General features: G+C 35.8%; 1 protein-coding gene across 1 annotated transcript; it reads left to right on the forward strand.

Moving 5' to 3' along the window:
• Nucleotides 1-463: 463 nt before the first annotated feature.
• Nucleotides 464-22,807, forward strand: LOC143622638 (protein TRANSPARENT TESTA 9-like). Its single transcript, XM_077093727.1, has 21 exons — nt 464-740; nt 2,753-2,804; nt 2,927-3,003; nt 3,129-3,262; nt 3,348-3,444; nt 3,567-3,624; nt 3,769-3,877; nt 3,966-4,089; nt 4,912-5,098; nt 5,197-5,492; nt 6,532-6,620; nt 6,693-6,763; nt 7,803-7,913; nt 8,080-8,145; nt 13,134-13,271; nt 13,395-13,500; nt 13,577-13,648; nt 14,408-14,466; nt 14,569-14,728; nt 21,688-21,854; nt 22,422-22,807. The coding sequence occupies exons 1-21, from the start codon at nt 688-690 to the stop codon at nt 22,677-22,679; spliced, it is 2,484 nt and encodes an 827-aa protein (XP_076949842.1). The 5' UTR covers nt 464-687; the 3' UTR covers nt 22,680-22,807.
• The last annotated feature ends 624 nt before the right edge of the window (nt 22,808-23,431 follow it).

A 23,431-nucleotide genomic window follows, 5' to 3' on the forward strand; every position in this document is an offset into this window, starting at 1 on the left:
TTCGGGTTGTTTCTAGGATTCATTTTGCTAGATTTTTTGAAGGTGTATGTTTATATAGATATGAAATGGAGAAGAAAGATATGAAATGTATATGAAATAGAGAAGGTGTATGTTTATATATATATATATAAATATATTGTTTTAATTAATTTTTTTATTTTATTATTGACCGTTTGACAACAGTCAAATTATTAAAATACTATTATTTTTACACAAATTAGGCGACAACAACCCTCCGCCACCACACCTTTTCACCCTAACCCACGCACCACTACACACAACTAATATCAGTAAAAACTCGACCCAATAACCCATATGCCGTTTGCCAGCTCATGCCTTTAAGCTTGTTGTGTCAACTACACATATAAATATCACAATCATCTTATTATTAACCTTTAACCGGAAGAAAGTTTATCGGCAATCGGCGATCTCACCGTCCAAATTCACACACACTCGATCGATAATCATACGCTCTTCTTCGTCTTCAATTCGATAGGTTCTACGGTAACCGTTTCAAATTAGGTCATAATTAGGTCGTAATTAGGGCTTATAGTTACTTAGTTTGGTAGTTGACGGTGATTTGAAGTGATTAGAGGTGGAATGTTATTATTGTGAGATTGATATTATATATGATATGAGGATGTTGAATTTAGACTACTTGTGAGAGTTGATTTGATTTGGAGAAACATGTGGTTTTCGTTTTGGAGAGCTAGAGATCGGTTTACCTTGGATGAACTCAGGTAAATTACCTAACTGTTGTTGCTTGTTGTTTGATCTGAATTTGAATTTGATTTTGAAATTTGATTGAATGTTGTTGTTGTTGTTAGTGGTTGTTTAGGTTAGTTGTTAGGGTTGGGAGATTTAGTTTAGGGCAAAATTAGAACGTAGAACGCCTGCGGTAATGTTATGATGATTTAGTGCTTTAGTTTGATAGGGCATGTGATGTTTATAGGTTGATAGGGTATGGAAAGGTTTGACTAGATTAAACTTTACCGGTTGGAATAGTTATCATGATTAGCATTGTCTTAGATACTAAAATTGCTGTGTGGCTAATGCATATGTACATAAAGGATGTAACGTTATAACATAAGGATGAAACTTGTTAAGATAATTTTAATTCGATCCATAGTCATCAAATGCAATTAAGGCGCGTAGAGTGCAAAAATGACAAAGGCCTAAAAAAACGCTCTTAAATATTTTTTTTAAAGTATATTATGTATATGGAAAATAATATTATTCTTTAAATAGATAAATGAAAGTTATTATATAACATTTAGTATCATCTAATTAGTGCCAAAAGTTCTAAAATAGTCAAGATTCAAATGTAATTCCAAAACTTGATTAACAAGATGTTCAATGTAATTTGTTTGACCTCTCCTAGATCTAAGTTTCACTAGCATTCCGTGTGTTTCTTTTTCTCGGATTTTATCTTCTCATTATACCTGCTGTAGATAATGACGAAGCGCTCGCCTAGGAACTAGAAGCTCATTTATTGGGCGTTGCCTGAAAAATGGGCCTAGGCGCAAGAAACGTGGGCTTTTAATAACTATGATTCAAACTATATTATCTATGAAGCTCAATCAGATTCTTTTGTCATGCATGTGCAACAATCTCATAAACTAAAGGCTAGGAATTTTAAGGAATACTTGACAAGAAACTAATTATGTTTGAATAAAAGAGATAGGTACCTGAAACAGAAACAAAAATCAAGCTGAGGATGAGCGTGTATAAAACCATGAATATGAACTAAAGCTCAATCAGATTCTTTTGTTGTTGCTATTACTGGTTGTTTAGGTTAGTTGTTAGGGTTGGGATAACTGTTTTAGGGCAAATTTATGTTATGATGATTTAGTGGCTTAGGTTGATAGGGTACAGAAAGCTTTGACTAACAAGTATCATGATCAGCATTGCCAAAAGAATACTAAAATTGCAGTGCAGCAAATGCATCTATGAATAAAGCACATAGAATTCTAAATTGAAGAAGAAACTTGTCAAGATAATCTTAACTTTTAAACCTTATTAATCATCCATGAAGATCAATCAAATACTTTTGTTATGTATATGCTACAAACTTATAAACTAAAGGCTATTAAGAGAAACTAATTATATTAGAGGACGAGTGTGTATGAAACTATAAATACGAAAAAAAAGTAGAATAGTGGGAAGAGAATACAAAACAGATATCCATATTCCAAACCTTAGTTATTGGAGTGTTGGCATGCAAATAAAATATCTTTTTGTGGAAGTATATGTATATAAGATATCACAAGCGTAAGACTATTGTTTTACCTTTTTAAAGTGATAATTTAAGTCTTTTGTATTAGGGATGAGCTCGGTACCGATCCCAAATTTTCCAAAAACTTGGTACCGGTACCGAAAATGCTTAGTTCGGTACCGGTATTGTAGGCAAAAATTTGGAAAATACCGGTATCGAATTTTCCGATCCCGATTTTCTTAAAAGCTTGGTATTGGTACTTGTGTTGAAATGCTCATTGCGGTACCGGTACGATACCATTTGCTCATTCCTATTTTTTATTCTGTAGTAACTACTTAAATGTACTTGTGTGGCTGCCTTGCACATCGGGTTGTAATTTCCAAATTTGAAGAAGATCAAATGATAAAATACATGTAATTATTTAGTAAGCGATGATGAATGTACGATTTTGTTTTGTTTACTGAACATCAGTCATATCTATGGTGTGCTAAACAATCTTGATATTTGTACCCTGCAATTGATTAACTTTCTTTGCAGAAATATAACTGACCAGCTGATGAAAATTCAAGTTGTTAATGACGTTAACAAGGTAAAAGATCCATAACTCCATCTAGAATTTTATGTATTTTGTTTTTGAATTCATAAAACAGCAATATATTTGTACAATGATGAATAATGTCAGTGACATTAACTTTGTTTATGTTGCAATAGGCTTTTGTGATTGAGGCACTGAGATCTATTGCAGAGTTGATAACATATGGCGACCAGCATGACTTGAACTTCTTTGAGTGCGGTTCTTGAGAACTTGACCTTTACTCTATTTATACTTTTTATAATTGTGCTGTACATTGTCACACGTTTGTGTTTATACAATATTAAACAAGATACATGTTTAATGATGCCCATTTGGCAGGTTTTTTATGGAGAAACAGGTCATGGGGGAATTTGTACGTATACTGAAGATTAGTAAGAATGTGATTGTTTCAGTTCAGTTGCTTCAAACAATGAGCATTATGATTCAGAACTTGAAAAGTGATCACTCAATATGTAAGAATTGTTTTATATTTCCTTTTTTAAATTGTTTATTTGCTTCTACATGTCAACAATTAATATCTTTTTGGTAAATGTGCAGATTATTTGTTTAGTAATGAACATATAAACTTTCTTATAACTTATCCTTTTGACTTTCGGAATGAAGAGCTTTTGTCATACTATATATCCTTCCTAAGGTTAGCTATATTTACACCCATCTGTTGGTTTTCAACAGTTATATTTTTCTGTTATTCAAATGCTTTATCTGTTGAGTTTTATCTTTTTTTCCGAGACTGATTTGAATTTGCATCTTTTGAAGAGCAATCAGTGGGAAGTTAAACAAAAATACTATATCCTTGCTTGTTAAGACTGAAAAAGTAAGTTTGTATCTGTTCTATTTATGTATTGCATGTATATATATGTGTGTGTGTGTGTTGTGTGTTGTGTGTGTGCATGTATATTATCTACCCCTTGCTTTCTTTTTGTACCAATATACATTTTCATCTTTTCTGTGTATCTAGGAGGAAATAGTTGCTTTTCCACTATATGTTGAGGCAATTCGATTTGCTTTTCATGAAGAGGGCATGATTCGCACCGCAGTTCGTGCATTGACATTAAATATCTATCATGGTTAGCTCTTTTTAATATTATATATTTGCTTCCCCAAATTACCCTTGGTGTTATTCTACAGTAATTCTTACTCATGTTTGTTCTGCAGTTGGAGACATATATGTTAATAAATATATTGCTACTACCCCTCATGGCGATTACTTCTTGAACTTGGTTAAATTCTTTAGAGAACACTGCATTAGCTTAAATGGATTGGTATCACCTATTACAGAGTGCGTATCGTTTGTCTTAAATTATTATTAGTTTGATAGTTTTCAATAAGGAGGCCTAAAGTAGTTGCTAAATCCTGTTCCTCCTTGAAACCAGTTTGAATCAGGTCAAACCGAACCGAACCGGTTAAACCCGGGTTCAAACTGGTCAAGTCCGATCTTTTCCCCTAAAAACCAGGTTGGAGCCCTAACCGGTTTCATCGAAAACCGGGTTCGGCTTTCTTTGACCCAACCCGATCCGGTTTTAACCTGAACCGGGTTGGGCCAAAAACCTGATTTGTGCGCTTGTATATGGGCCCAGTGCTTCTTACATGCCAAATCTTTTTGCCGTTTTATTTATTTAAAAGCTGACTTATTTCATATATAAATTATACTTTTAAGCTGTTCAGTTGTTCCTTTATAACTTTAGACTATTACTACAAAAATGTTTTAAGCTAAAGCAATACATTTTAAATTCAATAATTCAAAGTTGACAAATTTTTTAGCAAGAATGTTATACGAAGTATAAAAGTATGCAAATTTAAGCTTACATCATGTGTAAAAATAGTTTTAAACTTTTAACTCATAAAAAACATTATATATCACCCAGAAGTTAGGAATAAATATATTATATGAAAAGAAAAATAATTTTACTCACGGGGCTTAAAGAACCAGGCTTTTAGTACCAGTCCTAGGAATGGGCCTAACCATTTGTGCTTAACCAGGCTTAGAAGGTTCGGTGTTTTTGGGCTGGGCACAAGATCGGTCTTGGGCTTAGGCCCATTATACATCTTGCATGATATGTTAGTTTCATTTAACCGACCATTATATTTTGCTATGACACAGGAGCCAGGGTTCAGAATCAACCTCTAGGATACTCTCTGCAGTGGATGAAATTGAAGACAATTTATACTATCTTAGTGATGTTGTATCTGCTGGCATTCCAGATGTCGGAGCATTAATTACAGACGGCATGTTGAAACTTCTCATATTCCCAATGCTTCTTCCTTCATTAAGAGCTGAAGCTTCCGATGTATATGTTTTCTCTCGTTATATGTTTCTTGTTATCATACACCTTTACTAAAAACTATTATTTAGTTATCTACTAAACATTGAATCTTGTTATTTCAGAGGAAGTTCGGCTCAGTCACTTCTCTTTATCTGCTGTGTTGCATATTGCGGATTCTTAAGATTAAAGATCTAGCGAATACTGTTGCAGCTGCCTTAATTTGTTCAGTTGAATCGTTTTCGCCAAAGTTTGAGGCTAAGCACAATGGATTCATGGTGGACCATGATGATGTGAGCCATGTAGATGATGAGAAGCCAAGTGGAAATCTGGATTCTAGTAGCATGATGATTTCTATTCCGAGTTTATCTACTTCATCAAGTGGTCAACATCATTGCTGCCGTTCTGCTTCAGTTTTAAGGTATTTACTATTAAAAAGACTTAATTCTTGTGGTGGCATCCTTATGTTTTGCTGCACAACCATTTGAATAGAGGTGGAAAAATGGGTGGGCTGGGTAACGGTGAAAGCATGTTTGAGTTGAAACACATAGTCATGGTCAAGTTGGGCTGACCTCAAAACGCTTTTTTTTAGCCTTTTTTTATTTTTTGTATACATAATCAGTGTGTATATGTTATTACAATAGTAATCTAATAATTTTAATGAAGTGAGTTTTAGGTTTTATGCTTAAAAAGTACTCTTTGGATGATTTTTTACATGTTTTCATCTGACCTGTTACTTTCACAGCAGTTTTTTCTTCTGATTTTACCTATTAGAGATAATAAACAGGTTGAATATACCACCTCTGGTTTTTATCCTTTGTTTCGATTGTTCACCAGGTCTTATTTTTCTGATGACAGTGTATTTAATGAAACATTTGCTATAATAAATTTATTGATTATATATGACACTTGGTATATATATATCTGTGTGGTCACTCTTTAATTTATGGGTTTAATGAAAATATGTGCTACTTGCTAAGTTGCTATACATACCAGATACCAATACCTGTTACTAGCTTGGATGCGACTTTAAATAGATAAAATGTCAACAAGTCTGTGAACCTCTAGATTTATCAAGTTAACATAAATATTGATAGGTGGTTTCAGCTTTTTGAGCGAGTACATTTGATATGGTTGTAGTTTGAAAAATGATACAAGCTCTTCAAATACTTTCAACTTGAGTTTTGTCTACTTTTCTTGAACGATTGGTGTAGTTACCACTACAAGTATTAGTTTCTTAAATTTGTAACGATGTGGCAGAGAAGGAAACTAGTACAAACATATTTTTCATGGTATCATGGAAACAATCGGATAATGGCTGTTACTTCAGTATTTTGGTTTTTGTTAGTAATTGTCACATAGCTAAAAACGAGCATCAATTTCTCTTTGTTATGATTTACTGATTTGTAAAACGTGTATGGGGATTACAAGACACTTGCCTACTTCTTATTCTTATACAGGGATGCTTTGATTTCTTACATCACAAGCGGAGATGATATGCAAGTGGTTGGTTCTTTGAGTGTATTGGGCACATTTTTGCAAACTAAAGGTTGAATGCTATTATTCGTATTGTCAGATTCTGCTTGATTACATATATTCTCATATTTTTTTTGAACTTCAGAGCTTGATGAATCAATGCTAGATGCTCTTGGAATCCTTCCACAACGTCAACAACATAAGAAACTCTTGCTTGTTTGTTCTAACTTTTTACTTAGATTTTTCATATTTTTTTAATTTTGTTTTCTTAAATAAATGATTGATAACTTTACATTCTTTTACTGTTTATGCTTTTATAACAGTGGTGGGAAAATGAATATTTTTTACTTAGATTTTTCACATTTTATATATATTAAGTTCCGAATGTTGATTGTGAGTGAGTTTTACTGTTCTCTTAAGAGAACTTTTAAAGCACATAGTACAAGCTAATTAATGTATTGTTTTCTTTTCTTAAGGTACGGTTTCAGCCCACATGAACTTACTACACCCTTCAATTTTCAACTTTGTTTTTTTATACCCAATTAGATTATGCCACATGTCACATTCACATTGTTTTTTTTTCCTTTTTCTGTTATAGCTTTTAAAACATGATGTTTTATTACTTCATAAAATTCTGAAAATACTGTGTTATGTGCTTATTTTTATTTACGTACTGATGCAAATTTCGTTTAAAACCGACTAACCGAGTTGTGCGTGTGGTACAAGTTTTTGAAGCACAAACGTACAAGCATCAATGCTTTTAAACTTTTATAGTTTTAGTCAAACTTTCTATTTTATTTAAATACTTAGATTTCATATTTGGACTTTTCTTGTAAGTTCTCTTCTTGCGCGGGGTGGGTTATCTAAAAGTTTTGGTTTTATTTTAAAAACTTTTGAGAATGTTTACTTTTTCCGCAATTCAATGTGCCCGCATGCACAGCTTTATATGCCTTTTTATTATTCACTTGTTTTGTGGAGAATTGTAAGTACCTAATTACGTTGCCGTATAATAAAGGGTTAGTACATGTAATTATGTTTTTGTTTTAATATATTTTGTGTATCTTTGAACATGATGTAGTAAGAGTTCATCTTTAGATCATTTTAGTCCCGTTAAATTGATTTAGGCCTTATTTACTTAATATTGACTCTTTCTAAAGTTTGGCTTTAAGCATTTAACACCATAGATAAAAGAAGTATTATATACTTCTTTTCTGACTAGTGAAAGTGTAATGCCTTGTATACTTTGTGATTGCAGAAAGCCCTGGTCGGTGAGGACTCTGGTGATGAACAACTTTTTGCTTCAGTAAATAGTACATCGAAGGATGGGAGTGATGGCGAACTCAATATTTACCTACAAAGATTAAAGGTATGATGCATTATACTCCTTGAGTCCTCATTAACCTTTTAGTTGAAATTTGCGTAAGAATGAAGAGCATCAAATATAAATATTGTTGCCTAGATGATCATATACATGAAAAAGTGACATCTTTTGCAAATTGGGATCTTTTTGACACCTCCATTGTTGTTGACAGGACCAATATGAAGTGTCGTGTTCATACCAGGAAATTGGAGAAAGCCCACATGTACATAGACGTCTAGTACTTTTCTTTTCCCTGCTCTTTATATGTTTTGTTAGCATGCGGTCAATATGTTTTGTTAGCATGTGGTTAATTGTTTGCAAGCTTTCTCGTCTTCTCAAATACTTGCATGCTTGAGCTTAATGTTTAATGTACTCATTGTAGTCTGTTAGTTGTATTTAGTTATAATTAGGGTTTTAGCCCATATAGTTGACTAAAGCCCATGGGCCTTTTATGGGTTGATAGCTAAGGTTTATTTTTGTATAAATAGATGTAGTTGTTTATGTATTTCTTACACCTTCAAGTAATAAACATTACTTTCACTACAACCATCTTCTTTACATGGTATCAGAGCTACGGCTCTCGATCCAAACCCTAGCCGCGATCTGACCCGAACCCGAGTCTGACCAGCCGTCACCAGCAGCCTTCAGATCTGAAACAAGCCCCTGCCTTGTTGAAAGTACAAGTTTTTGAGTCACTGTTCACGCCGGAAGTCACTGTTCACTGCCGGAAGTTACTGTTCGTTTGCCGGAATTTCTGTTCACTGCCGGGAAGTTACTGTTTGCTGCCGGAATTACTGTTCGCTGCCCGGATTAACTGTTCACGACGATTAACTGTTTACGCCGGAATCTGTTCCCGCCCTCCACCCGCACTTGTTACTGTTCACAGTCAATTTTCAGTTTCGTGTATCACTATGGGCGAAAATACATACATGTATACATTTACTAAAGAGAAGCATGATCTTATTCAACGGTTTCTTACCTCCCAGTTGCCTCATCCTCAAACCAGCTCGGCACATTCAGGTAAACCTTCAAGCCTTGACTTATCATGGGTGATTGATTCTGGAGCCACACATCACATGACTGGGAATCGGGGTATTTTTTCTAGTCTACAAAATGTTTCCCATGCACCGGTACGTCTTGCCGATGGATCTTCATGTCCCGTTCTCGGCATAGGATCCATCAGTAACTCGGAAAACCTAAAACTGTCTTCTATCCTATTTGTTCCTAAATTTCCTACCAGTCTTTGTTCAGTGAGTCAGATTACCAAACAAAACAACTGTTCTGTGACCTTTTACCCAACTCACTGCGTTTTTCATGAACTAGGAACAAACCGGGTAATTGGTACTGGTTTTGAATCAGGAGGTCTCTATCGTATATCCCCGTTTTCGCATCCTGTAGCAAACTTATGTGATTCCGCTGTCAGGGAGGCTCACTGTCGGTTAGGTCATCCCTCTACAGCGGTTCTGAGGCAAATGCGACCAGATTTACCACTTTCGTCTTTTAATTTTCATTGTGAGTCGTGTCAACTTGGTAAACATACCAGGCGTCCCTATCCCCCTAGGGTGCCCAATCGAGTCAGTTCTTGTTTTGAACTGTTGCATTCTGATGTATGGGGTTCTTGCCCTATCAAATCTACGTTGGGTTTTGAATATTTTATTACCTTTATTGATGACTATTCTCGCACTACTTGGGTTTATTTGTTGAAATCTCGTAGTGAGGTATTTTCCATATTTCGAGAATTTAATGCTTATGTTCAAAACCAATTTAACACCACCATTAAAACTTTTCGATCTGATAATGCTAAAGAATATTTTTCCACCGACTTTTCTTCATACTTAAAAACCAACGGCATTATTCATGAATCATCGTGTGCTTATACATCTCAACAAAATGGTGTGTCCGAACGCAAAAATCGTCACATATTGGATGTTGCTCGCACAATCATGATCCAATCACGTGTTCCTCATCGTTTTTGGGGAGATGCCGTTCTCACTGCAACATATCTGATTAACCGCATGCTCTCAACCGTTCTTCATGGTAAAACACCGTTTTCTGTACTATTTTCCAACGATGATCCATTTCCTCTCGCACCTAAAGTATTTGGTTGCGTCGCCTATGTTCATGACCATAGTCCAAAAACCATCAAACTTGATCCCCGAGCCATTCGTTGTGTCTTTCTTGGTTACTCACGGGTTCAAAAAGGGTATCGATGCTATAGCCCATCACTTCACCGATACTTTACCAGTGCCGATGTCACTTTTCACGAGTCTCCTTACTTTTTCGAGTGTTCCACTCTTGTTTCTGACCCGTTTCCCGACCTCAATATACCCACATCTCCCTTCATCCCCACCATTCCTGTGTCAATTCCTTCTACCGATCCAATCTCTACTGATTCTGACCCACCGACAGAATCTTCGTCACTGCTTTTCACATATGCTAGGCGGGGTAGGGGTCAAACATCAGCGACTCTTGATTCACACCCTGGCCACGACCCCGAAATACCCTCCGATACTCCGTCTACATCTGAGCAATCCACACCTCTCACTAATACATCTTTACCCGATCCAACAACCTCTGTTACACCCGTTTATGATCCTCCTGGTGCCCCACTTCCCGATATACCTATTTCCTTTCGCAAGGAACCCCGGAAATGTACTCGTTACCCAATTCAGGACTATGTTGCCTACACCCACCTATCTCCTAAATCTCATGCGTACACCACTACCCTTGATTCCTACCCGATTCCCAAGAATGTGACGAGCGCTCTCGCTCACCCAGGATGGAGACAGGCTATGGAAGATGAAATTGGGGCTCTAAAGTCCAATCATACATGGGATCTTGAAACACTTCCTAAAGGGAAGCGTATTGTTGGTTGTCGTTGGGTGTTTACAGTTAAACTACACCCGGATGGCTTCTTACACCGCTTAAAGGTTCGGTTGGTTGCAAAAGGGTATTCTCAGGCATATGGCATTGATTACGATGAAACCTTCTCTCCGGTTGCTAAAATGCCATCTGTCCGTATTTGTATCGCTCTTGCTGCCATTAATCATTGGCCGCTCCATCAGCTTGATGTCAAGAACGCCTTTCTTAATGGTGTTCTTGAGGAGGAGGTATATATGGAGCAGCCCCCAGGGTTCGTTGTTGAGGAGGAGGCCTCGAAAGTTTGCAGACTACGTCGTTCTCTATATGGTCTTAAACAGTCTCCCAGGGCATGGTTTGGTCGATTCTCTAGTGTTATGGGACAGTTTGGGATGACTCGGAGTGCCTACGATCACTCTGTCTTCTTTAGACACCAGAAAGGAAAGAGGATTATCGTAGTTGTTTATGTGGATGACATTATAATCACAGGTGATGACGAGGTCGGGATTATCGAACTCAAGCAGTTTCTTCAGTCTCAGTTTCAGGTCAGCGACTTAGGTCGATTGAGGTATTTCCTTGGCATAGAAGTATCCCGCTCTCCACAAGGAATACTTCTCTCCCAACGAAAGTATGTTCTTGATATGTTAACTGAATGTGGCTTACTGGGTTGTAAACCTATTGATACCCCAATGCTTCCTACAAAGAAACTCCTCCAATGAAAGATCCTGAGCGATACAGACGGTTGGTTGGTAAACTTAATTATTTAACCGTCACACGACCGGATATCTCCTTTACTGTCAGTGTTCTGAGCCAATTTATGGCTACACCATACACCGGTCACTGGGATGCTGCCATTCGTGTCTTAAGATATCTTAAGACCTCACCTGGCTTGGGTATATTATACTCCGATCAGGGTCATTGTCGTGTAGGTGCCTTCACAGAAGGAGATGGTCGGATATCAGGGTTCTCAGATGCAGATTGGGCAGGTTGTCCGATTTCTCGACTATCTACCACTGGATATTGTGTGTTTGTTGGAGGAAATCTTGTATCATGGAAGAGTAAGAAGCAACACACGGTTTCCCGGTCGAGTGCCGAATCGGAATATAGAGCCATGGCAGATGTAACATCAGAGATGACATGGGTTCGTCGTCTTCTCAGAGAGCTCGGGGTTGTTTCTAATGACTTGATGAGGTTATACTGTGATAGTCAGTCAGCCATTCACATAGCCAAGAATCAAGTATTTCATGAGAGGACAAAACATATTGAGGTCGACTGCCACCTTATCAGAGATCGAGTAGTAGGCACACAAACTGATCCTCCTTCCATTCAACCAGTTCATGTGAAGACAAATTTTCAGCTAGCAGACATTCTAACTAAACCGCTCCGGAAAGCTCAGATAGATTTTATTTGTAACAAGTTGGGCATGATTAACATCTATGCTCCAACTTGAGGAGGAGTGTTAGTTGTATTTAGTTATAATTAGGGTTTTAGCCCATATAGTTGACTAGAGCCCATGGGCCTTTTATGGGTTGATAGCTAGGGTTTATTTGTGTATAAATAGATGTAGTTGTTTATGTATTTCTTACACCTTCAAGTAATAAACATTACTTTCACTACAACCATCTTCTTTACATAGTCAAAGTCACGAGTCTAATATTTATTCGCCTGCTAAGGATGGGGAACGACTCTAGCTTGGGTTGTAAAGAGATGAATCTTTGATTTGACAACGGCATTATAAAGATATCAACAATTTGATCAATTTGTTGGTTTCTTTACATAGTCACTGCCAACTCAAAGATTTCTCTTTTAAAGACCAAACTTACATTCGTTCCTTGTCCCTAGCCTGCGGGGGAATATGACTAGTTATATTTATCATTATCATAGTCTAAAGGTATCTTCTTGTAATATCCAACTCTAGATATTGACTAATGTTAAAGTTAAACCCAATTGTGAGTGCAACAAATATACAAATACTACCACTGGGTTATTTCATTATGTTATACCTATTTGACCCGTTTCCTTTTTTGTTTAACATGATAACTTAGCCCATTTGACTTGCTAAAGATGAAACATAATTCAAATAAACCAGTTTCTTAGGTAAATTGGTTGAAATCACTACCTCTAAGATGACTTTCAACGTGCTTATATCATATCTATGAACTCGGGCCCATATGCCTGAATAGTTGAAGGAAATGGTTCAAGGGGTTATATGCATTTAAAATATACTTTGGGTGGTCTTTCAACCCGTTTAGAGCATTCTTTTAGCTTAGGTTTTTTTTTGCTTGATATGTTTAAACTTGAACACAACCTAAATAGACACTTCATAAGTAATATTTATCCTGACAATTTGCATATTCTTTGTTTAAGGTACTTGATGCGTTGATTGGTCTTTTTTCCCGAACAAGCATTTCAGCAGATGCTTTATGGGATGGCGGTTGGCTTTTGAGGCAATTGCTTCCATACAGTGAGACTGAGTTTAACACTCATCATCTTCAATCCATCAAGGTAACTTCAATATTTTGTGTTAATGAGTTATATTCATAATGTTTGTTAAAATTGTAATCAAGCTTACCTTACGTTGAAAAATAAGATGTGTGAAGAGAATTGATTGTAAATTTATGTTTACAGAATTCATTTATTAAGTGCTGTAACCAACTTGTTGAAGAACAAAGAGGATCCTGGCCCGATCTACTCATACAGGTGCTATGTGATGAGTGGAGAAAATGCAAAAGAGGTACTTGATGTCTATGAGAAGTAAATTAAGTTTTTATATTATATGTTATAAAATCATTTGTTATTTTTAATTGTAGTAATTGAGGCTTCCTCCCCTCGAAAGGATCCCAAGTCCATACTCTTCCCTACAAGAAAATCATCTTCGAGTGGTATGACTTCTAATATTCTCAATCATTTAAACCAGAGTGTGCAATTTTGACTGGGTTGCTTATGCATAGGTTGATTTGGGTTGCGTTTTTATCCCAAATGGTCACATTAACTAAGCTAGCTAACATGTTGAAACTCTGAAAATCTATATTTTATGCATATGATGTCCAAATTTGTTTTCATATTAATGCATTAGTTATTTATAGTTTTTTTTAAGTGAACAAGAAGTGTTCCCATTTTAATATACCCGTTACCCAACCCGCCCATTAGGGGTGTGCATGGGTTGGTTTTGGGCCAAAACTGTAATTATAACCGAATTTTCGGTTAATCGGAGAATGATAACCGGTTGGTTTCTGTAAAGTTGGTTATGGTTAATCAGTTTTACATGTTAGTTTGGTTCAGTTATGGGTAATTTAATCGTTAACCGTGAACTAAATTTGGTCTTGAAATGTTTGGGCCTGACTCAAATGGCCCAAAATATTGTAACTGGGCCTAAAAGTTTGGGCTTGAATTTTTTTAACTGCTAGATAAGTTCAGGTTCTTGTGCTGGTTATGCAAATATCGACAACTGAAACTGACCCACTAATTTTGGTTTCCAAAAAAATTTTAGCCAACCCATTGGTTTTTATTAAATTTGGTTATATTCGTTTGGATTTATCGGTTAATTTGGTTTATTCCCACCTCTATTACCTATCTTTCTACCTGTAATTTAAGTATGGATTTGAAGTATTAACATGATTTTCGACATGGTTTTTTGATAGATGTTATACCCACTGAATCATCTCTTGCTGCTGGTGAAACGATGTACGAGCGTATTAAGGTTTTCCCCAGATTCAAACCTTATTGCATATTTGCATGTCTATATTTTATATATAACTAGTGAATGTAAATGTGAAGTTTATATTTAACTTTTTGAAATCAGGTGTTTGTGCTTCTTCATCAGCTTCAAATTTTCTCAGCCGGTAGTTCTTTACCAGATCAGCCTCCTATTCTTCCTCCAGCTGAGTTTCTAGAAGTTTCCCGAGCGAAATCTGCTGGTCTGAATACTATTGGTCCAAAACTGAGCACGGAGTTACATCTGAGTTAGTATTTGCTCACCCAGTTATATAACTTTTGCATACTTGATCCGTTTATCTATTAGTGGGAGTGATACGTGTGTTGTGTTTTTATCTATAATCTGTGCAATTACATTATTATAAAAATTTGCTGAAAGGGAACGGGTAAAATTGATCGAAAGTCACTAAAAATGTGTATCAAAATATAAAATGCATACTATCTCTTAAATGATATCGTTTGAAAATCATATTTTGGACATCACTTATTTATAAATTATAATATATTACATGCATATATAGTCTATAAATGTCAATTCTGAATCACACCGATTCCTAAAGTTTCTATAGAGGGTCTAAGCTGTCTGATCCTTTGTAAAGGTGGCAAAACGAGTCAATAAGAGATAATTTGAAGTGCGAATTGGGTTAATTCGGAATCACAAAAATAATAAAAAAAATTTGCAAATAATATTTTAAAATTGAATTATGAATTTGTTTTTCTATTTCCGGTCTGTTATTTCATTTCTAGTTAATTTTAAGAATCAGTTTGTTTTTGATATAGCTATATATATCGAGTCTAACATTTAGTTTTATATAGATCATGCTATTTTGTATTTGAATAAAGTGCTGAGCCAAGTTTTTTGGACTCATCTGTTGTTCATTTGCTTTCTCTGCTAACTCTTATTGAACCTGGGCTTCATGCGGGTCAAAATGGGTTAACCAATGCCCTTCTTTGCTTTCTTAGTAGTAATGTAGTATAATTCCCAAGTTTTAAACAATTTAGGATGTTGTAACTTGTAAGGATATAAATACACTCTAGAAGACTTTTCATCCCTTCCACTATTAATATTTGAATATTTTTTGATCAATTCCGATTCCAATTTCCAATAAGATGGAATCAAGAATAAACTTTAACATAAATCTCTAACCAGTCATTGTGGCGAACAGATTGATAGTAGACGCCATGATTCACTTGTCGGGTTTCGTTTAGAGTGTACATTATGATGGTTTAATAGATTAATATAAAATATATCTTACATTCTCTCACTAGGCCAAAGGATTATTTATGACGAGTATTAGGCAAGTATGATCAGAATTTAATACTCATTTTAGTTTTAAACTTAGACTGGAGCAAAGAAATACAGTTATTGAATTAAACATAAACTCAAGAGTCAAGACTACCATTAATCATACAACAATCCAATAAGTAAGTATGATCAAATAGACGATTAAGCCATTTAACGTTTATTTGTATAACAACTTCTATATGTCAATTAGGCATGCATAAACATATTTAGAAAAACAAAGTTTAAATGAGGAAAATTTTAAATTATAAACACAAGCAAGAAAAAATATGCAACTAAATAAGGTCTTTAGTAAATCCTATCTTAGAAACAAGTTATTCGAATACTTTAGTTGCGAGACCTTTAGTCACCGGATCTGTAAGCATATTTTTTGTACTTATATACTCAATACAAAGATCATTTTCCTCAATTCTCTCACGGACGAACAAGTACTTTGTAACAAGACCTATCCAACGCAAGTCGACCTATTACCGTTTGAGAAACTAACGACGACTGAGTTATCACTACAAAGCTACAATGGCCTAGAAATGGAATTATTGGTTTTGAGTCCAGTGACAAGGATTCTTTAGCAACATTCCTTGGCAAGTCGTGTTATAAACAAGAACGTATATTCAACCATCATAGTGGATGTCGTCAATTGTGTTTTTGACTCCTCTATGAGATAGGTCCGCCTGCTAACATGCTAACATAAAGAAATACCCGAACTGGATTTTGTATCATCTTTGCATTTGGTAAAGTTTAGAATTAGAATAACAAACCACTTCCAAATTGTCACCCCTTCTATGAGTCAATTTATAACGACCTAGCATGCTAGTTATATAAGCGATATCTTATATAAGCGATATCTGGATGATTACAGACTTGAGCATACATGAGGCCCCCCAACTATTGTTGCATAAGGTATCATTCTCATTTGTGCCTTTTCCATCTCTGTTGTCGGACATCGAAGTGATCCGAAAACATCTCCCTTAACTAAATATGCTGGAGCTACACAGGCGGTGCAGTGTTGCATGTTATACCGTGTGAGGACATGCTCAATATAGGCCTTTTGAGATAATCCTGGAATTCCACTCTTTCTATATCTATATCGGTGTATTTCTATGCTAGTAACTTACTAAAGTAGCCTCTCTGAGATCCTTCACGTCGAAATTACGTGTAAACGCTTCGAATCATGCAATATGTCTAAACTATTACTTGCCAGTAGAATATCATCTACATAGAGAACAAGAATAGTAAATTGCTCCCATTTATTTTGAGGTAGGAGCGTTGATCCACTTGATTCTTAATGAAACCTTGTTTCTTCATGACTTCATTAAACTTTAGATACCATTGACACGGTGCTTGTTTTAACCGGTGTATGAATTTCTTTAACTTGCTGATTAAATACTCTTGACCTTCATGTTTAAAACCTTCAGGTTGTTTCATGAACACATCTTCTTGCAAGTCACCGTTTACGAAGTTGTTATGACATCCATTTGATGTAGCTCGAAATCAAAGTGAGCTACGAGGGCCATAACGATTCTTGAGGAATACTTTCGAGAGACATGCGATATTGATAGCCAGTTCTCTTTTTTTGAGTGAAACCCTTTGCAACCAATTTAGATTTATAACGTTCAACGTTTCCATACGGATATAGTTTTGTTTGGAAGACCCATTTACATTCTACGTGTTTTAACAACGTTGGGTAATTGAACCAAATCTCACATGTCATTTTTCTTCATGGAGTCAAGCTCATAAATCATAGCTTTGTTCCATTAAAAAGGCTGTTAAGAAGAATGACAATTGCTAATGGCTTCGTTATAAAGGTAGGATTAGTAAGCTTTTGGGCATCCATTTCAGCTAGAAGTTAGGTAGGTTTCATAGTTATCAAAATTAGTAGGCCTTTTGGGCCTAGATGACCTCATGAGTTCAACATCGTCTTGATTTGGGTGTTTGAGGTGCCTTCATCTTCAGGAATATTCGGATTCTCATGAGGTTTCGAGGGTGTAAGGGGCGGTGCAGTGATAAGTGGTGTGGCACGTACAAGAGTAATCAGAGTAAGCGACAAGTCCTTCTCCACCCTGTCTTGTACTTCAGAAGGTTTTCACTATTCCCACTGTTCATGTAATCATTAAGAAAATGGGCATCTTTGGTTTCTACAATACGAGTGATGTGGGAAGGACAATAGAAACAATAACCCTTTGAATGTTCGGGATATTTGATAAAGTAACAAGTTTGTAACAACCCCACATTATCGCATAATAATATTTGTCCGTTTTTGCTAGAACGAACCACCATTGCCTCACGGATTTGTTTTCGGTTGCCTAAGTCGAGACTTTCCAAGCGGCCACTCATCTTGATACTACTCCCATCTGAACATGTCTAACCGTGGACTTCTCTCATCCACTACCATTAAGCGCCCAAAAAGCGTTGTTACGATGGTGAAGGTATCAAGCCCCTTATAAGGAAAGGAAGCCTAAGCCCCCCTTCACAACCGATGTGGGATCACATCAGCTTTCTGCCCTCATTCTGTAAGGGTCAGCATCCTCGCGCGACCTGGCACTGCTTCTCTAGCCCTGTTCATATACCATTTGTAACAACCCAATATTATCTCGTCATGATGTCCATTTTGGTCGTGACGAACCACGATCACCTCACGGATTTGTTTTTGGTTTCCTAGATGGAGACTTCCCCCATCCTGATACTACTTCTTACCTAAGCACGCTTAGCTGTGGAGCTCTCTCACCCACCAACATTAAGCGCCAAAAACACGTTATGATAGGAAGGCATCCACCTTCTAAAGAAGGTTTCATTCTCCACATCAGCATATTACCTAAGTAGTTAATGCGGAAAATATCGATACTCCTTGTAAAGACTATAAAACTGAAGATTATAAAACTGAAGTTGAAAAACAACTAGATCGACAAACTAAAGTTGGGAGATAAGATACAAGAGGTGAATATTACGATAGACATATTGAGACGCCTTGTCCATTTTATGAGTTTTGTAAGGGCTAAGGGATCGTCTCACTAAGAGAAGAAGCACGGACCTAGTGGACATGGTACGTAGTATGTTAGCCAGCTCACATTTACCTATATTCCTATGGACGGGGGGCTTAAAAGCAGATGTTCATATACTCAATAGAGTTCTCAAAATATGTCTGTAAAACTTCTAATGAACTCTCGACATAAAGGAAACCGAGTCTAAGATAAATGAAAGTATAGGGCTGCACCAAAGCTAAACTTTACAATCCTTTCTCTAAGAAACTCGACATGAAAACTATAACCTTGAAGTATTCTATGCAGTTGATATCGCCTAGCGGTGATATATCAGTTATCGGTCCCTTGGTAAAATATTGGTGCCAATAATATCGGCGATATTTGACCGATATATCACCGACATTCCTGATATCATTGTTTTAAGTCTTAATTATCAATTTTTAGTGTTCTATGTTAGTGTTTTAAATCTTAGTCAGTTCCTACTTGCTATGATTGTTAGTGTTTTGCAAGTTGCAAAAGGTTAATTTGTTTGTGGGAGGTGAGTATACAGAATTATAAGTGTTAAATTGCTATATATATATAAATTAAAACTAGTTATACGATAGCAAAGATTTAGAGAAATCATCTAGTTCTAATTTATAGAGACCACCATCCAGATAACCACAACCAAACAAAACACTTTAAAGAAATAGTAAGTTTGCCATGACATTGAGACGACAAAGCCGTCTATGTCTAACGTTGATCCCGATACAAGACTCCGAGTTATCTTAGGAATATATAAGCTATCATAAACTTTAATACATAAACTAGGTTTCATTATTAAGTCTAAAGTTCTCATGCCTTTACAACAACTTCTTGTCCATTCCCGAGTTCAAGTGTTCCTTGGTTTCTTTCTAGCTTCTAGATTGAGCCATAGAACTATAGTCAAACCACCATGTATTAGATGGAACATGTATATTAAGGGACTCAAGTATCATATGAAGATGGTTACCTTTCTTTTTTACGCACTCCTTAAAGACTGAGCAGTCTCTCTGCATGTGACTTGTCTTTTTGCAGAATTGCAGAATTTCTTGCACTTGAATTCAGCTTGTTGACCTTAAAAACATCTTAGTTTTTAATGTCGTTAGCCTTACTCTTCTTCGGATTAGCAGTCATCATGTAAACCACATTCAGTAGGGCTGTCACTTTTATCCGAAACCTGAAAACCCAACCCGAGAAAACACGTACCCGAACCCGAACTAACCCGACCCGAAAAACCCAAACCCGAGAAAAGACTAACCCGAACCCGAACCAAAGTAATTCGGGTTGGTTCTCGGGTTTGATTTATAAGTAGGACAACCCGAATAAACTTTTAGTTTTTAAATTAAATATGTTTTTAGGTATAATAGGCTTAGTCTTAGCCACTAACGTTATCAGAATCTGGTCCTAATCGATTGTTGTCATTACAACTATTATAGATCGATTGTTTATTGTTAATTTATGCTTTCGGTTTATTACTAATAACAACCGTAATCGAACAACCAAATCATGTATGATTGAAGACGATTATGGTTTGAGTTAGTTTTACAATTCTTTAGGATTGTTTTATCAAGTTATGTTGTTTATTGTTTTAATTTTAGCATTGTAGTTTTATTTTAAATTTTTTTGTTTTGTTTTTTGGGGTATTCGAAACCCGATTAACCCAACCCGAAAAAACCCGAACCCGAAAAACCCGTGAGAGATTCGGGTTGGGTTTCGGGTCAAGATTTAAACTTTAAAACCCGAAGACCCCGAAATCCGAAGAACACCCCTAACATTCAGTCTATCCAACTTTCTACGCTCTTCCTAATGAACGTACATAGTAATTAACTCTGCCATCGACCACTTATTCTTCTGTGTGTTTTTATTGATTTTGAATGCTTCAAATGATGAAGAGAAGTCATGATTAAGTGCACCAGAAAACCGTCACTAATCTCCATGTCTAATTCCTTCAGCTTACGGGCCTTAGTCATTCATCATCATGATGTACTCACAATTTCAGAATGAGAGTGCTAGCATGGACCTTGGAAGTTCCCTTGAATTGTTCCTCCACATTTGCTAAGTCTTGGCGTTAGGTGAATTAGGAATGGATCCTTTAATGATTTCGCTAATGGAGTTTTTTCATGAACATAAGAGACATTCGGTTACACCTCTCCCATTTCTCATGAAGTATCCTACCTTGTGCAGTAGTTTTATCATGAAAGGCAATAGGAGCACCTCTCCCATTAATTAGTTTCGCAGATTAGCTTCAACCTCAGTTTCACAGACTAAATGTCATAGGAACATCAGTTTTGCAAAATTAACTTTCACAAAACTGCCTAACTTTCGTTAGGATTTAAGTGTCGTTGAACGTTTGGACCTTAGTTTCGCATAAATGAATAACCACATTAGTTTCGCAAAATTAAGCTAGTTTCGCAAGACTTCATTTGCGAGATTTTAACCAGTTTCGCAAGGTTTTCTCATGCAAAAGTTAACTAGTTTCGCAAACCTTATTCTTGCAAAAGTTATCTAGTTTTGCAAATAGTTCTGTTTTGTGAAAGTTAGTATCCGCAGATTTCTTCCGCGAGAAGTTATCTAGTTTCACAAAACGAACACCTAATTTTTGTTAGGGATTTAATATTCTCAGATTCCTTCCTTGAGAAGTTATCATAGGATATTTAAATTTTATAAAATAAATAGATTAATATAAACTTAATCTTACAAATATTTGTCTTTTGAATTTGTAGTAGGGTTATGTTTATTAGATTCGTATTAATGATAACTGATTATTTATTTTAGATAAAGATCAGAATTACTTTATTTTAGTAGCATAGGAATTGTAGTTAGAAATTCCATAACCTGTGTTCAGTATTATTATATGTGTATGCCTAAATGTTGATTGTTTATGTTTTTTTTTTTTTAATTTCAGTTGATGCAATACCATGTAGAATTGCTTTCGAGAGGGGGAAGGAACGTCACTTTAGCTTTTTGGCAGTTTCCATGGGGACTTCTGGTTGGATTGTTCTCGCAGAGGAATTACCTCAAAAACCTAGTTATGGAACCGTTCGTGTCGTTGCGCCTTTGGCTGGATGTAATGTAAGTGTTAATAATCTTATATTTTACCTTTTAAACCATTCACTGATGTTGCCAGTAGGGGTGTAAACAAGCTGAGCCGATCCCAAGCTCATTTACCTTACTGCTCGAGCTTTGCTTGTTTTGAGCTCTATTTCGAAGACTCGAGCTTGGCTTGTGAGTAGGTTTTCTAGTTCAAACTCGACTTGGGCGAGTATTAATTATTAATTACATTATGTATATCTATAATTATATATATATATATATATTAACTGTGCTTTTCATATAAAACATAAGATACGTTATTTAGTAATTTTTGTCATAATTTTATAGATGATAATTATTAGAACATAAATATATATTTAATATATTAAATAAGGATTATGCAATTAATAGAGTCGTGAGCCAGCACAAGCTCGATAAGTGAAGCTTGGGCGGCACGAACTCGTTTAAACTCAGCTTAATTTGAGCTTGTATTGAGCTGACCTCGACTAGCTCATGAGTTACCAGCTGTCCATAACAATCTTCTGAGGGGATTAAAAGTATTTTACTTTATTTTTATCTAATTTGTTTTTTGCATTTTTATTACAGCCAAGAATAGACGAAAGGCATGCAAGATGGCTACACCTTCGAATCCGTCCATCTACATTACCCTTAACCGAAACCGCCAAAAACGCCGCCAATCTTAAACTAAGATCAAAATCATTGGTTGATGGAAGATGGACCCTAGCATTTAAAGATGAAGCCTCTTGCAAATCTGCTTTGACCATGATTCTTGAAGAAATTGACTTGCAATTCAAGGAAGTAGAGAGAAGGCTTAAACCTTTATTACTATCTGAAGAAAATTGAACCATTTTAAAGTATTCGGGTCAAACAGTCAACACGACCCTTAAGCCTTTTGATCATACTAATAATGTCGTGCATGTGTGCGTTCTAACTTCTAGCCACCTGTCTGTAAATGCCCATAAGACAACCTTGGTTAAAGTACATAGGAAACATATAGATATAGATGATAACATATTGTTTTGTCGTGTATTTTGTTTAGTAGATTGTTTTTTTTGGCTTTCGCAGTGTTTGTTAAATCCATGTAGGTGTATTCGATTGTTGTTGCTTGTGCGAGCACAATGTAAATTGTAATCGCGATTTGGTTTACAATGCAATATGCTTAGAACTGATCCAAGGCATTTTTCCTTGTTGATGTGGTTACTTTACAGATTCACTAATCTTTGAAACCAACTTGGCTATATATGCATAAAGGTGCACACTATAACTGGTTTCTACCCGGAAAAAACTGGCGTTTAGTAACCGGTTATGCATTTTGGCTTAGAAACCGGTTAATAACCGGTTACAAAACTGGTTAACTTAAACAAGTTTTAGGGTTTTTTTTCTATTTTTTTAAAAGCCGGTTATTTTTACGGTTATTTACCCTTTACCTGTTAACCGGTTCGGTTATATCCGAAACCAGTTATACCAGAGCTTTTGTACTTGAAAACCGTTAGTACCTGACCCTAACCAGTTAATTGACCGTTGACTACTAATCGGTTATTAAATTAACTGGTTTTTAAATAATCAATTAACCGGTTTGTGCATGTCTATATATG

This window comes from Bidens hawaiensis, unplaced genomic scaffold (assembly GCF_021521415.1).
Source record: "Bidens hawaiensis isolate Kalapana, Puna unplaced genomic scaffold, B.hawaiensis_p1.1 tig00003237_1, whole genome shotgun sequence".
Classification (NCBI taxonomy): Eukaryota; Viridiplantae; Streptophyta; class Magnoliopsida; order Asterales; family Asteraceae; genus Bidens; species Bidens hawaiensis.